General features: G+C 43.4%; 1 protein-coding gene across 1 annotated transcript in view; it reads right to left on the bottom strand.

The window, feature by feature from the left end:
* doc2a (double C2-like domains, alpha) overlaps positions 1-16,801 on the bottom strand; it is a 56,469-nt gene that overhangs the window by 23,018 nt on the left and 16,650 nt on the right. The window contains exons 3-7 of the mRNA XM_056400691.1: positions 14,870-14,949; positions 7,049-7,123; positions 6,185-6,294; positions 894-1,020; positions 497-556 (exon numbers count right to left, since the gene is read on the bottom strand). Coding sequence (XP_056256666.1) covers positions 497-556; positions 894-1,020; positions 6,185-6,294; positions 7,049-7,123; positions 14,870-14,949 — 452 coding nt within the window. The remainder of the gene's footprint in view (positions 1-496; positions 557-893; positions 1,021-6,184; positions 6,295-7,048; positions 7,124-14,869; positions 14,950-16,801) is intronic.

Below are 16,801 nucleotides of genomic sequence, written 5' to 3'. Positions count from 1 at the left end.
ATGGATGAACAGACAGATGGATGGATGGATGAACAGATGGATGGATGGATGAACAGACAGATGGATGGATGGATGAACAGATGGATGGATGGACGGATGAACAGATGGATGGATGAACAGACAGATGGATGGATGAACAGACAGATGGATGGATGGATGAACAGATGGATGGATGGACGGATGAACAGATGGATGGATGGATGAACAGATGGATGGATGAACAGACAGATGGATGGATGAACAGACAGATGGATGGATGAACAGACAGATGGATGGATGAACAGACAGATGGATGGATGGATGAACAGATTGATGGATGGATGAACAGACAGATGGATGGATGGATGAACAGATTGATGGATGGATGAACAGACAGATGGATGGATGAACAGATGGATGGATGGATGAACAGACAGATGGATGGATGGATGAACAGATTGATGGATGGATGAACAGACAGATGGATGGATGGATGAACAGACGGATGAACTCTCACCTCTCTTAAGTAGCAGGATATTCCTCGCAGAGCTTCGCCCATGGCCGTGGGAGAAGGCATCTGAGGAGAGAGCAGAGACAGTGAAGATGCTTCCGTCTTAATTAAGTGCTTCTGTAATTAACATTAATAATAAGGTTGAACTATTTACTTCCTGTTTGATGGACCAATCACATCGTCTCTGGAGATAAACCTGGTGGGACATAATTTCTCCAGACTAAGTCTAAAGTTTCTCGTGCTGTAAATTTAACTGTTTGACAGTTTTGGCGGAAATAAAAGTTAATAATTACTTAAATTACTATCATTATATTAAATGAATTATTAATAATAAAATAAAAGGTTTTTTCTTTCCCTTTGTCCCGCTACATAACTGTGGGAAAGGAAACAGCAGGTGAGTTACCGGAGGCGGATGCTCCAGGCAGGTGTGGAAATGTTTGGTCTGATTCGGTTTCACACGTTTCAGAGGAACACGGGACTCTCCGATCAACTCGTTATGAGTCAGCTTGTCCTCGTCACACACAGACAACCTGAGACAGGAGACAGGAGAGGAGAGGAGACAAGGGAGGAGACAGGAGAGGAGACAGGAGAGGAGACAAGAGAGGAGACAAGAGACAGGAGAGGAGACAGGAGAGGAGACAAGAGACAGGAGAGGAGACAGGAGAGGAGACAAGAGACAGGAGAGGAGACAGGAGAGGAGACAAGAGACAGGAGAGGAGACAGGAGAGGAGACAAGGGAGGAGACAAGGGAGGAGACAGGAGAGGAGACAAGAGACAGGAGAGGAGACAAGAGAGGAGACAAGTGAGGAGACAGGAGAGGAGACAAGAGACAGGAGAGGAGACAGGAGAGGAGACAAGAGACAGGAGAGGAGACAGGAGAGGAGACAAGAGACAGGAGAGGAGACAAGGGAGGAGACAAGGGAGGAGACAGGAGAGGAGACAAGTGAGGAGACAGGAGAGGAGACAAGGAAGGAGACAAGAGACAGGAGAGGAGACAGGAGAGGAGACATGAGAGGAGACAGGAGAGGAGACAGGAGAGGAGACAAGTGAGGAGACAAGGGAGGAGACAAGAGACAGGACAGGAGACAAGAGACAGGAGAGGAGACAGGAGAGGAGACAGGAAAAAGGAGAGGTAAGTGGTAAATTGAAATCTCCATTAAAGGTCATTTTAACCTGATGAAGGTCTGAAAATGAAATGTTGTAAAAGAAGCAAAAATAATATTAATATTCTTTATTTATACAAGACAAGTTTACAAAGTGTTTCACAGCCATGAAAACATCTGTACAGTTAAACAGTGTGATGAAGAAAATAAAAAAATATATGAAGGATTTAATGCTTCTACAGTTTTAAAACTTTGTCTAGTTTGAGGAGATGAGGATATTTTAGGAAAATGAGGTCAGTTATTCAAAGGTGAGAACATTTCAGAAAGTGCAGGTGTTTATTTGAAGCGGGGACATTTTAGGAAATAAAAGAACAGTTTGGAACGTGATGACATGAAGTGGGAGGTTATTTTGTGAGCTTTCCTGAAAGGTGAGGACACTTTTGCAAAGTGAGGACATTTTGGAAAGAAGACATTTTTGATTGTTGTTTAAAAGTGAACGTCACCCGCAGGTTTCTGAAGCTCAGAGTGAGCTGCTCCGCCGTCGTCATCTTGGCAGTGTCTGACTCCGCCCCCTAACTCCCACTACTCCAAATATGGTCAAAGAGGAGGGGCCTGTGTGGAGCCCAGACTTCATGTGGCAAGCATACACTCAGCCATCTGTCACTCAAAGAGGCCACACCCTCAATTTTCCATAACTGTAGTCCTTAATAAAATGTGAACAGGTGAGTTATATAAACAGGTGAGTTATATAAACAGGTGAGTTATATAAACAGGTGAGTTATATAAACAGGTGTCATGAAGGAGGAAATTAGCTCTAGAGACCAGAACAGTTTTTGTACCAGGCTGTAAACATGTTTATTTCTGCTGTAAAGTTGGACAGTTTAACATGGGAGTCTCTGGGGACTGACTCACTGTTGGAGCCAGACTCTAGTGGCCGTTAGAGGAACTGCAGCTCCTGGTTTCAGCCCTGGAGGCTGGAGCTTGGTCCAGAGGTCCAGTTGTAAGTTTGTGTCTGGTCAGTCTGAAGCAGAACTGAAGGCTCGAACAGACAGTGAAGCAGCTCTGTTCTGTTTGGAGGGAAAGTGTCGCAGCCGTTCACCAGACACCAACGCACTTAAACAGTGACGACAGAGTCGGCGGCTTCGGATTAAAGCAAATACAAAGAGCATTTTAAATGAGGAGGTAAACAGTGAGGAAATATTTGGGGGGGGGGGGGGGGGGGGGGGGGGGGTCACCAAACACCTGAGTGAAAATCTGGAATAAATCAAATCATAGAGAAGATATTCATAAAATACAAAGCCAGGCAAAGATGCTGTGTGTGTGTGTGTGTGTGAGTGTGTGTGTGTGTGTGTGTGTGTGTGTGTGTGTGTGTGTGAAGGTGACCGTGGAATCCATCCACAGTGTATTTGTATTATTTATGAGAGATTTGCAGCCGTTTGAAGAAATTCTGTTCAAAGGGCTGAAATCTTTGGACCAGAACCTGAACCTGAACCTGAACCTGAACCTGAACCTGAACCTGAACCTGACCTGAACCAGAACCTGACCTGAACCAGAACCTGAACCAGAACCTGAACCTGAACCTGAACCTGAACCTGAACCAGAACCTGAACCTGAACCAGAACCTGACCTGAACCAGAACCTGAACCAGAACCTGAACCTGAACCTGAACCAAAACCTGAACCAGAACCTGAACCAGAACCTGAACCAGAACCTGAACCTGAACCTGAACCAGAACCTGAACCTGAACCTGAACCTGAACCTGAACATCGACCTGAACCTGAACCAGAAGCAGAACCAGATCCTGGCCTGAACCCTAAAACCAGGTCTCAGACCCTCAATGAAACGAGGACCAGAGAAAATGTCCTCACTTTCAAAATGTCAGTCTCAAGGTCTAAAACATTCCTTACACTCACACACACACTCACACACACTGACACACACACACACACACACACACACACTCACACTCACACACACACACACACTCACACACACACACATCACACACTCACACACACACACACACACACACACACACACACACACACTCACACACACACTCACACACACTGACACACACACACACACACACACACTCACACTCACACACACACACACTCACACACACACACTCTCACATACACACACACACACACACACACACACTAGGATGAACTCAGAATGTCCCTCCTGTTGTGCAGCAGCAGAGTGACACCTCTGGAGGCGGGAACAGGAAGGTGTGACGGAGCAGTGGAGCAGTGGAGCAGTGGAGCAGTGGAGCAGGTCACAGGTTTAAATCTGCCTCATATATTTACTCTGTTCTCTGCTGATGAACTTCAGCGTGTGGCGGAGACGTAACTCCTGCCTGGAACTGGAAGTGTGACGTTCCCGTTCCGTCCCAGAGACTTTGAACATGTCGTTTTAATTTGAAATGTTTCGTTACTCAAACACCACGAACAGAAACATGACGCGTCCTTCTGTGTGATCGACATGTCAACATGTCTGGGTAAATATTAAAAAACCAGACCGGGTCTGGACCCGGTCTCTGTCTGGACCCGGTCTCTGTCTGGACCGCCTCTGCTCAAGTCCTGATTTTATAACATGAAAATGAAAGACAAAGATTTACTGTATCGTGATCAGAGAGACGGTCAGGAGAGACAGACTATCTTTGTTACAGTCCTTCCTTCTTTTACATCATTATCGATTTATTCCATTAAAGTTATTTTGTATTTGATTATATTAATATGTTTTTTTCTTTCTTTCTTTGATTATTTAAGTCCATTGATAATTGTGCTTTGGCAACAACTTGAAAATGTCACGGCAATAAAGTTGTTGAATTGAAACTGAGACAGAGAGAGAGAGAGAGAGAGAGAGAGAGAGAGGATGAGACGCAGCAAAGGGCCACAGGTCGGACTTGAACCTGTGGCCAACGGGTCAAAGACAAAACCCAAATGTCCCGCGCTTCTTTCCTTGACGCTCCGCTCATCGTCTGTTGTTACAGGAACTGACCTGAAAGTTACTGATTAATATCCTTCACAGAGTCCCTGTGTTTTCAGACAAATGATGCTTGTCGTCGAGACGCACACACACACACACACACACACACACGCACACACACACACACACACACAAACACACTTTCTGTTTTAGATTTCCCTTCGAAGTTCTTGCACAATTACACGCTGGCTTTGCTGCATGTTTAGTTGAGATTAAACGTTTGCTCCTGAGCTGAGTAATTAAAACCTTTCCGCTCTGTTATTTCACACTTCCTTTGATTATGGATACGCTCCTCTGGTCGCCCCCCCCCCCCCCCCCCCCCCCCCCCCCCCCCCCCCCCCCCCCCCCCCCCCCCCCCCCCCCCCCCCCCCCCCCCCCCTCTGTGCCTTCAATGGTACAAACATTAATTCATCATTAAAGGGTGGGAAACACATTGACATGTATTGAGCTTCTTTTCAAGCCTTCCTGACTGCAGCTTGTAAAAAACTGAAGTTTGTAACAGTGACTGAAACACGACCCAGTATCAGCTCCACAGTCAGACTGGGAAAGATATTCAGCCTTGGATTTATCCACTAGGACCGGTCAGATGAATGACACTGATGGAGCTGGTAAAGACACTGACGGAGCCGGTAAAGACACTGACGGAGCCGGTAAAGGCACTGATGGATCCAGTAAAGACACTGATGGAGCCGGTAAACCCCAAGACTCTATGGATGTTTTGATGGTCCACCAGCCAACCTGGATTTGAGTCAGTAGTCCTCAGTCCAGTCCACCTGTGCTCTGGTCTCATCTACCAGAGACACAATTACATCACACACAGAGGGGGCGTGGCTTCACTCTCTGCTCAGGACGCCATTACTCCACTATATCTTTACATAGAAAACAGTTGTTTGCTGTTTTATTGTTTAAAATCTCATTTACGGACGCTTTAAAGACAAAGACTGTGCTGTGGACTCAGCTAGAGAGGTGTGTGTGCGGAGGGAAAGTACGACCTCCTGCTCATGGTGATAAACTGATGAGTGTCTCTACAGAAAGTAGCTATGGTTCGTCCAAGAAGTCGCTTGATTTGTCACTAGTTGCTTTTTTCAAAAAAGATGCTAAAAGTCGGATAATCTAGTGACAAAGGCGCTAAGTAAGCAACACTGCTTCAAAATCATTTTGAGAGAGCAACGACCAATAGGGAAACTCCAACACTCCAAAGACCAATGGTGTAACTTGATCACTCAGTCAGTCAGTGACATATATGTTTACAGGGCTGTCCTCATTGTTGCACAGAGAGAAAGAGCAGATTTCTCCCTTTTGATTCTTATCATCTTGCACTTCAGTCCAAACAGATTTTTGGTTTGTTGTGGCTCTTTACAGAAATCACTTCCCCTTAAATCCACGTCTTAAATTCAGTGTGAGCTCCGTGATTTTCACGCCGCAGGTTTCTGACAGTTAAACTAATGAAAGGTGACAACTGGGCTTCATATGTGAATGTCAACACGTCCCTGCTCTTGATTAATGGCTGTAAGTGTGATCATGAATTACACACACACACACACACACACACACACACACAAACACAAACACATACACACACACACACACACACCTGAGCGTCTTCCTGTGCATGTCTTCTTCCGTGATCCCAACGTAAGTGAGGGTTTCATTCCACACTGGATTCAATGAGTTACGGATCGTCTTCGTTTTCAGCTTATTGGCCTGAAGGACACACACATGCACGCACGCACACACACACACACACGCACACACACACACATTGATAAATATTGATTTTAGTTCCGTCATTTCACACTCAGCAGCTCCACTGCAGTTCAAAATGTGTTTTAATCATTTTGGCTTTCCTCTGCTGTGAGTGGGAACATTTTAATCTATTAAATATAAAACAAATTCAATTTCAGATTGTCATCTAATATGAAAAAGGTTTAAACTTCACTTGATGTGGAGTTTAACTACAGTCATGTTGCACCACAGCTTCATGTTTAAACCTCTACCAGACATTCATTTAAACTGTCACTTGGGTTTGGTTTAATTTGTGGGAATCGTTTGATCTTCACAGGCAGAAAATTAGCTAAAAAAAAAAAAACACATTTCACTTAACGACAGATTCAGTTATCATCAGAACCAGATCAATCGATGCTGCACTTCTTTTCTTTCCTGGGTTTTTACGCTCCACACGTCAGCTGAGAGTGAGAGACGTTTAATTTCATGGCTTTTAAAATGGCAGCTGGATCCATACCGTCCTGTCAGCACGCCGCCGCACAGCAACCGCGGCTGATTTAAATATATATATTCAGCATTTCAACAAACTAAAATAACAGCTTAAATCTGACATACACAGATTTAAATCGGTTAAAGTCAGAATTACAATCAGTCTTAAATGAAACCTGTTTAATTCGCTGGTGACTCAGTGTTTTAGTATGAGTGATCTTCACAGTGTCTGGTTGTGTCTCACCTTACAGGCTCCAGGCAGCAGGTGCAGTTTGACGTACGGGTCGGCTAAACCGTTAAAGTCCATGGGCTTCAGACCCTGCAGAGAGAGACGACACATCACTCGCTTTACTCAGGGAAACACAGCTGTGGTCTGATCGGATATTAATTGTGAATGCTGATCAATATCGCTCCGGCTACTTCTGTTAAAGGAGATTTCCACTGATTCATCATGTCAGCTCATGATGGACAGTTTTTTAAAAAAGGATCATAATCGATGGAACTGAACCAAATATTGTTTTTTTTTATTCCACACAATCCTCTACATTACCCACAATGCACCGTGAGAGCCAACAGTTGGGTTGGAGATTGGGATGTGTAATACTCAAGCATCAACCATTGGGGCTGAAAAATGAAGCTGAAAGCTGCAGTTCCTCTAACGGCCACTAGAGTCCTGCTCCAACAGTGAGTCCCATGTTAAAATGTCCAACTTTACAGCAGAAATAAACATGTTTACAGCCTGGTACAGAAACTGTTCTGGTCTCTAGAGATTATTTCCTCCTTCATGACACCTGTTTATATAACTCACCTGTTTATATAACTCACCTGTTTATATAACTCACCTGTTTATATAACTCACCTGTTTATAAAACTCACCTGTTTACATTTTTATTAAGGACTACAGTTATGGAGGATTGGGGGTGTGGCCTCTTTGATTGACAGGTCAGTGAGCGTAAGTCTCAGCTCCACACAGGCCCCTCCTCTTTAACCATGCGTGTTGGTTCTGACATTCAGATCTGGTCATTCAAGTCATTTAATCAAGCTTACACAGTCGTGACAGATTATTATTAATATGTTTATTTATTCATGTTTCTAATGAATGTAGTAACCTGTGATTCCTCCCAGAGACAGCAGGATGGATGGTTTCTCCTCATGGACAAAGGATCAGATGAAACACTTGATTTGAATCTCTCGACCTCATCAGCGGGAAACACATCATCATGAGAAATTGCTCCTAAATTTCTTTCAACAGCTCTGACATTTGAGGAGACGGCGACCATGATGGATTTCTCCTCCTGTGAGGCTGTGACCTTACAGGCGTGCCGGCGGTAGATACTCGGCTGTAATGTAAGTTTAAATTACTCTCAGCCTGAATGTAAACCGCAGCATGCAAGAGTCTGATGGGCTGATCTTCAAGAGGAATAAAATCAAAGATGAAACATTATTTTACATTTTAAGATTAGTATTTCATTTTTGTTCTGTGCGGCTTTAGAGGGAAACTAGTCACCTCCTCGTGGCCGTATCCCTCCGCCTCTCAGACTAGTTTCAGGCTACATCCTGTTTATCCAGAGTCAGAGAAAGTATTAACCGTCAGTGTGAAGTCTTGTGTAATGGATAAAAAGTGTTTTAAAAAGGTCACACTCATTTTGACCTTTGACCAATAAAATCTAATCAGCTCATCCTTGAGTCCTAGTGAATGTCTGTGCCAACGTAGCGCTGCTGTATAATCAGACATCACATGGACATCCACCTTTGGACTGGGTGGAGCTTTAATATGAGTCTCAGTAACTGAGTGACTCTGGTGAAACAAACAGAAAAGTCTCATATTCATTAATGAAACCAGGCGGATCTTCTTACTGTGGCTCTGTATCACACAGCGAATGAAAGAATGTGAGCACTGTTAGCATGTGGTACTGTTAGCACATCCAGCCACACTGCAGGTGTTAACGACGGCACAGGTGTAAATCCAAACTACACAGTGAGGAGGTGAGCTTGGCGTGTCCTAAAAGGGCCACCGTACAGAGGGTGGATGCACTGTGTTTGTCTGGCACCAGCCTCCAACAGAAATCCAAGATTTCAACAGGAAATCAGGCCCGAAGGAGTGAACGTGACCTGGGACGAGGGGTACATGTTGTCCCACACCTGGGATGCTGTTCTGAAGGAAATAAACAACAGCTGATAAGACACGTCACAGCAACATCACCTTCTTCATCTTCTGAGGAAGACTGCAGGAAGACAGCAGTCAAACATGTCAAGGTAAAAAACACCTTAAAGATCTTCTCTATCGATAAGAAGAAAAAAGCATCAAGAAATAAAAAGTCAAAGAGAAAGTTTTGTTCTTCTATCGTCTGACGAACATTAACCCACAATGTCTGAGACGCACAGCAGCTGAAACACTGTAAATCTGCCTTAATATGACAGGAGACCAATTCACATGTTCACTAACAGCAGCAGCTAATGTTCGTTTTCTGTCTGAGCTCTCCTTCATCTTCACAACAGGCAGCGCTGAGTTAATCCACCTGCTTCGATCCGAAACTGCTTCTTTCTCAGCTGCAGGAACCAGTCGATGCCGGGAGGGAAGTCATTGACATTCAAGTAGGTACTCAAATAAAGAAAACGCTGGAGGAGAGGACGGAGACAAAGCTCGGTGGCAGCAGGTGCTCAGATCATCTCCCGTTCCTGAGATAATGAAGCAATTTAAACCTGACTTGTGTTTGTATCCGGGTGCTGTTCTCTAGTGTCGCTCCTCTTTGTGCCGCGATTTCAACCTTCCACTCATCAGGCTGAAGCATGAAGCTGAAGCATGAAGCTGAAGCATGAAGCTGCAGAGTGAGCGAGGCAGGACGCACAGAAACATCTCAGTCTGATCACATCTGAGTCCTGATGGTCTCAGTGGCACATGTTCTTTTCATCATCTCAACCTGAGGAGACTCTGAATGTGTCGCCTCACGAGAAATCAGCAGAAACAATCACAACCAATCCTGTATTTGAACGATATGGAACTTTCTGCGCTTCAAGCTTTTACATCCAACTTGTGAAAACCAGAAAACACTTCCAATAAAGCGTAATGGGCTCGTCACTGCCCCCTGGTGGCAGCTGAAAACATGACGTGAGCAGCAACAATGAGCCCGTCCAACAGTCCTAAGCTTAGCTGGACAAACAACACAAAGGTTGGATTTACTCTTAAAGTGTTTTCAGACGGTCAAGAGAAAAGACTGAAAACAACAGTAGCCACGTTTCCATCACAGTCTTAGAAAAGTCAACAAAACACATTACGAATGGTCTGTGCTTCCACTCAGTGACGTGAACAAAGCTGCGTCTTCTCCATAGACTGTAAATAAAGATGGACGTAACATGTTCATTTCTGCTGTAAAGTTGGACAGTTTAACATAGGAACAGAGGAACTGCATGTTTTTGATTCTTCAGTGTTGGCGTGAGTTTTCAGTCTTGGAGGTTGATGATTGCGTTTCTCCTCTCGTGATATCATTCCAATTAAACATGGCGAAGGGTTTCCGCCATCAGATAATTGTTGGAACGACAATCCACTGCAGCAGCCGTTGTGTTTAATTGAAGGCGTCTGGTGCATGTAATGACTGTCAGCTGCGACATGTGTTCCCATTTCACTTTTGCAAAATGTTGCTTTGACAAACTGTTTGAAAAACCAACTATTGTGAGCATTTCTTTTTTAATTATTATTTGCAAGATTTCCCATTTCAATCACTTGTTTTTTAGTTTGCATTTTCACAGCCTCAAACAGGAACTGGATCCTTCTCCAGTACCACCGCTGCCATGAGCAGGTCCTGTAGAGAATAAGAGGTCATGCAACATCAACACTGCTGTCTGGCTACAGGGTTGGAACTGTATTGTAATGGTACTATTTCATGCAGTTAAGTGCAAGCATACGGAAGTGATGTCAACACAGGTAGTGATACGCAGAAAGAGGCTGGGAGTGTTATTACTACGCTGCAGAAGGAGTTCAGGTATAGTTCAGTGAGTCTCAGTCCAGTGTTATGTTATGAGTCAATAAAGTCAACAAAGATAGACTCTGCGTCCTGACGATATTTCTACATAACACTACATGGTGTCAGAAGTCGTCCGAAATGGCAAAATTCCCAGCTCCGGAGAGTTTTGATTTCTTGCGGCGTTTTCACCGCTACAGAATAGAAACGAAACTCAACAAAGAAGACGCAGAAGTACAGATCTGTACACTGCTCTACTCGCTTGGGAAGGAGGCAGAGCACGTTTATAAGACTTTTACATTTTCTGATGAGGAAGATCAGAATGATTATGAGACTGTAATGGAGAAACTGGAAAGCTACTTCGTGCCAAAGGTGAATATTATTCACGAAAGAGCTCGTTTCCATCAGCGCACTCAACATCCTGGGGAAACGGCGGAGGGATATATCAGGAGCCTGCACGAGCTAGCAGACACCTGCGCATTTGCTGAAGCCAAGGATGAAAATATCCGTGACAGGTTGGTCATTGGGATATTAGACAAAAGGCTATCAGAAAAGCTACAGCTGATACCTGACTTGACGCCCAATAAAGCGGTAGAGCTACTGAGACAGTCAGAGCAAGTCAAACAGCACAGCTCAGTGAGCAAGGGGCTAATGCTAACTGTGCACAAGTCAGTGAAGTAGCATACAAGCGTCCGCCACCCAGAGATAAACAGAGGCACAATAACGGTCATGGATACAATAAAGAGGCCAAGGTGAAACAAGCACAACACGTAAACAAAGGACACAAATGCTCTGGATGTGGTCGTGTGCACGCTAGAGAAGATAAATGTGCAGCACGTAATGCTGAATGCCGCAGCTGCAAGAAACTGGGACATTTTGCAGTCGTTTGTCGCCCCCGTGTGGTTAACGAGGTAACTGCACCCGAAGAGGAAAGTGCACGGAGCCAAGTACACTTCCTTGGAGAAATCACAGACGTGGAGGATTCAAGCAATGCATGGACAGTGAAACTGCCAATACAAGGTATTGAAATAGACTTTAAGATTGATTCAGGAGCAGATACAAGTGTCATACCAGAAGAGACATTTAATCAGCGACAGAAGAAGCCAAAACGTAAGAAAACAGTGAACAAACTTGACAGCCCAGGCGGTAAACTGAACTGTTTAGGTCACTTTGTAGCGACTACAATAAGAAAAGAGAAAAGATTCAGGTTCAAAGTGAATGTGACAAGAGGTTCACATAGCCACTTACTGAGTCGCAATGTTGCTAGTGCAATGGGCTTAATTAAGTGCATAGAGGAGATTAACTCTACTGTACAGATGAAGTGGGAAAACTGAAAATAAAGCCCATCAAAATCACATGCAGTCCCCTACAGCGTGTCAACCGCCAGACGTGTGTCAGTGCCCATGCTGCCAGAAGTACAACAGGAGCTAGACCACATGGTAAAGACGGGTGTAATTCAACCTGCTCCAACGGTTCCTGTACCCAAGAAAAACAAAGACCAGCCAAGATTGTGTGTTGATTTAAAAATGTTGAACAAAGCTGTGAAAAGGGAAAGATACGTCCTACCCACCATCGATGATATCCTGCCAACACTCGCCGGTGCCAAGGTGTTCTCCCTTTTAGACGCAGCCAGTGGCTTCTGGCAGATGTGTGATAGTGAGAGTGCCAAACTAACGACAGTCATTACTCTTTTTGGTGGGTTCACCTTCAATAGACTTCCATTTGGAATCACAAGCGCACCTGAAATCTTTCAGCGTGAAATGACAGAGCTCTTGCAGGACCATGAAGGTGTGGCCATTAACATGGACGATATCCTCATTTATTGATGGACAAAAACAGCTTTTGTCACATATTGTTCTTTTGTCACATATGTTGGTCATGTGAAGAAAAAAAAAGAGTTAATGCAAACAGATGTGATGATGTAAATTCATATTTGTCAAGAGTTAGTTTTGTTATCAATCAAGCATCTTGAGTTAGACTGAGTCACAGTTATTCATCCAGATGAAAGTACAGTAAAGTTCATTTTGTACATGTCTTAAAAGACTCAAAGTGAGGGTGATGTATTGTAATGGTACTATTTTATGCAGTTAAGTGCAAGCATACGGACGTGATGTCCACAGGTAGTGATACGCAGAAAGAGGCTGGGAGTGTTATTACTACGCTGCAGAAGTAGTTCAGGTACAGTTCAGTGAGTCTCAGTCCAGTGTTATGTTATGAGTCAATAAAGTCAACAAAGATAGACTCTGCGTGCTGACGATATTTCTACATAACACTACAGGAACCAGCAGCACAGGTTGGCTGCACTGACCTCTCACCAGCTTTACACTGTCGGATCACCTGCTGCTCGTCGTTCTGCTACCTCGTGTAATCCTTTCAGAGCCGACGATCTGAGACCACGTCAGAGGAGCCACAGAGGAATTCAAATTTATGTGTCAGAAATAATAAGTGACACCTGCTCCAGAGGGAGTGACAACAGGCTTGTACATCTACAGCTCAGTCTGAGCCCAGGTACAATTCACCTGACACCTAATCTAACTGTTACTGAGAGTGTGTGTGTGTGTGTGTGTGTGCAGGTATCTGCTCAGCAGTGATTTCTGTAGTCCCGGACTCGACACCTGCTCTTCACACTGAACACAGGTTTTCCTGCAGCAGCCTGAGGCTCTGCTCCTTATCTCCTCCCAACATTTAACACCTGCTCTGAGCCTCAGTGTTTACAGGTCAACGAGACCAACGACCCCTCTGACTCAGCAGCAACCAGACACTCAAACACTCTGTTTGCTGACAGTATGGCTGCTGCTTCCACCTGCCTCAGATAAACATCATGTCGCCCACATCTGGGGTTTTACAGTGACCATCAGGGGGCGTCAACTTTTTTAGAAACTAGCTAACATTAGTTAGCTAAACTGTACCTAAAGGCTAAAGTTAGAAACTAGCTAATATTAGTTAGCTAAACTGTACCTAAAGGCTAAAGTTAGAAACTAGCTAATATTAGTTAGCAAAACTATAACTAAAGGCTAAAGTTAGAAACTAGCTAAAATTAGTTAGCAAAACTGTAACTAAAGGCTAAAGTTAGAAACTAGCTAACATTAGCGTCTATCTGTAGATACTTCACAGAATCTAATTGAGGAACTCTGAGGGTAAGAAAGTAAAGTGTATTAAACAAGCTACATAGTTAGCAACTGCTAATTAGCTTTACCTACAGTGTCTCAATTTGTTTGTGCAACACATGGGAGCAGAGACTAGAGGACAGGAGCCACTGATGGAGTGAAGAACACATTCAGCTAACGTCAAGGTATAGAAATGGAACTATAGAAATGGAACTATAGAAATGGAACTATAGAAATAGAACTATAGAAATGGAACTATAGAAATGGAACTATAGAAATGGAAATATAGAAATGGAACTATAGAAATAGAACTATAGAAATAGAACTATAGAAATAGAACTATAGAAATAGAACTATAGAAATGGAACTTTCCACTTGAGTTGTGTCTGAAATCGTATTACAAGAATCTTCCAGACATGAAAATGGGAATATTTACAATTTCAAGCAAGTAGGATATATGAATGTTCCCGCTCCCCAAAACCATTGTTATTACCTCTTTTTGGGATTAAAAGTTCTAATCAGGGGGTCAGACCCCCTCAACATCATAATTTAAACCCTGGTTTCATGCTTCATTCTCAGCCACATTCACTAGATAAAAGTGTATTTTCCAGTGAAATTCGCAGGAAGAATCAGCAGAGGAGTCTGAAACATCACGGGTCTGAGTGGATCAATAAATCTGAATTTGCACTGAAACACTATCAAGGATTTTATGAATATGCTCCACTGCAGCCTCCATAACTCTCCACACGGCGGAGGGGGAATAAAAGAAAACTAATTCCTTCTGATTCACATGGGATGAAGACGGATTTCATTTATGATCAGAGATGCAAATCTCCAGGTGATACTAGACCTGTGTGAGTGGAGTTTAATTACATAATAAACTATATTTCCCTGTATTTGTTTCACAGGTGGGTAATGCTTCATCACGAGTTTGATCGATGGCACAGAGGTCGCAGAGTTCGTCCCGACACTCTTTCAGAGGGGGCGGGGCTTCCTTACCTTGGCCCGGAGCAGGGTGCAGTGCAGCTCACTGGAGCTCTGCTCGTATCTCAGCTCAAACTCCAGAGTTCCCAGAGCAGCTGTGGAAATAACGGAGGCAGAGAGGAGAGACACCATTATCAAAACTCATTAAAAAAAAAACATGATTTACAACCATCGCATCAGCAGACAGAAAAAAACGACACTGTTCAAAAAATCTGTCAGGATGAACTGAAAGCATGTGAGAGAACAGAGGAATATCTGAGCCACACCATTCAGAGGGTGGAAATCCAATTTAGTGAAGCAGCACCTGTCGTATTAATGTGAACACAACACATCACATGTCATCACGGAAAATCCTCTTAAAAGCAGAGCAAACACATTCGTCATGGCTGGTTACAGGCGTGCATACATACTGTGAGAAACACAAACATGTTCATACAAGTGACGCACAACAAACAAGCCGCAGTGTGTTATATAAGACCGTACAGTACGTATGATTCACAGGGATTACAGCTTTATTTTAGGCTCCGACTCTCATAAATAACAAACCACTGTTGTGTTTTCATGTTAAACTATGAGCTACTGTAAACTGCAGTAAGATTCATCCGGCCTCAGCTTGTGCTGCTCGAACAGGCCTGTTTAAAGAGACTCAATCAGGCGACTAAATACAGACACGAACAACAACCACAAACAAACAGCACGACTGTAAAAAGATGCAAAACAACCACGAAGAGACACAAAACGACAGCGAGATACGAAACAACCACCAGCCACAAAGATGCAAAATGAGTCAGACCGATGAGCACAAAGAGACTCGAGCTTGTTGCTCGTCTTCGTCAGTTTTCTGTCCTCGGCTCTTTACCTTAAAGGATTTCTGGAAACAGAAACGAGCTGCTGTTGTTTCTTCTCGTTAACTGCATTAAATTAAATGGATATCAGCGCCACAGCTGCTGTCTCAGAGACATTTTATTTTATTACTGTGTTTGTGAATCAACAGCAGCTTCTGACTGTGACGTTTCCTCACTGCAGTACATTCACTCAGTACTTCACTTCAGTACAAGTTTGAGGTACTAATGTTTGAATACTTCTACTTCAATACAAATCAGAGGGGAATCTCGTACCTTTATCTAACAGCTGTTACTACGGTTTTCCATGAGTTTATGTGTGATGTTAAACATTAAATCATTTCTAAAAGATCTGTTTCTCATTTGGACTCTTCATATCGTCACATTTCACATGTCTGAGTTTGTGTTTCCACCACAGAGACAAACACAGATTCATTTAAATAAATAAATCACACATCAGTGGAACAAGCTGCAGTCGGACATGTTTTCCTGGAGAACCACTCCACGTTGAATCTGTGATTATTTCCACCAGGTTTGGTTTGTATCCTGCAGCTGGTGAAAGTGAGGAGTTTAATCTGCAGTCTTTCCTCTAACGACTCTTCTTAAATCAATAGTAAGCCAATCAAAAACAGGTAGTCAGCCACACCTGCATCAGATCTGTATCATCACCATGTTCCACACGGCAGCGTCTCAGATGATGAAAAGTCAATAACATGACAATCTATACAATAGATGTTTCACTGTAAATGTCAGCCTCATTGTGGAGACACAGGAAGAGTCAGAGCATCGTCAGGGTCGAGAGATTCATCGACTGTCAAGTCGATCCATCTGATGGTTGTTGAGATATTTCAGTCTGGAGGATCAGCTGACTGTCCACGGACGCAAATCAAATATATTGATGAAAAGAATGGTTTATAATAAGGTTATCAATTCAGTTGTTAACATTTTATAAATCATGAATAAACAATTATAAAGACGTTATAAAACAGTTTTGGCTCACTGTTTGGCAAGATTAAGTTAATGCTCACTACTCATTGATCTAATGAGTCACCACCATTTATAACTGGTGAAAGGAGCCTTAATGTAAAGTGTAAAACACATCATC

This window comes from Seriola aureovittata, chromosome 17 (genome assembly GCF_021018895.1).
Source record: "Seriola aureovittata isolate HTS-2021-v1 ecotype China chromosome 17, ASM2101889v1, whole genome shotgun sequence".
NCBI lineage: Eukaryota > Metazoa > Chordata > Actinopteri > Carangiformes > Carangidae > Seriola > Seriola aureovittata.
Note: the sequence above shows the minus strand (reverse complement) of the source record. Positions and strands in the feature narration are given on the sequence as shown.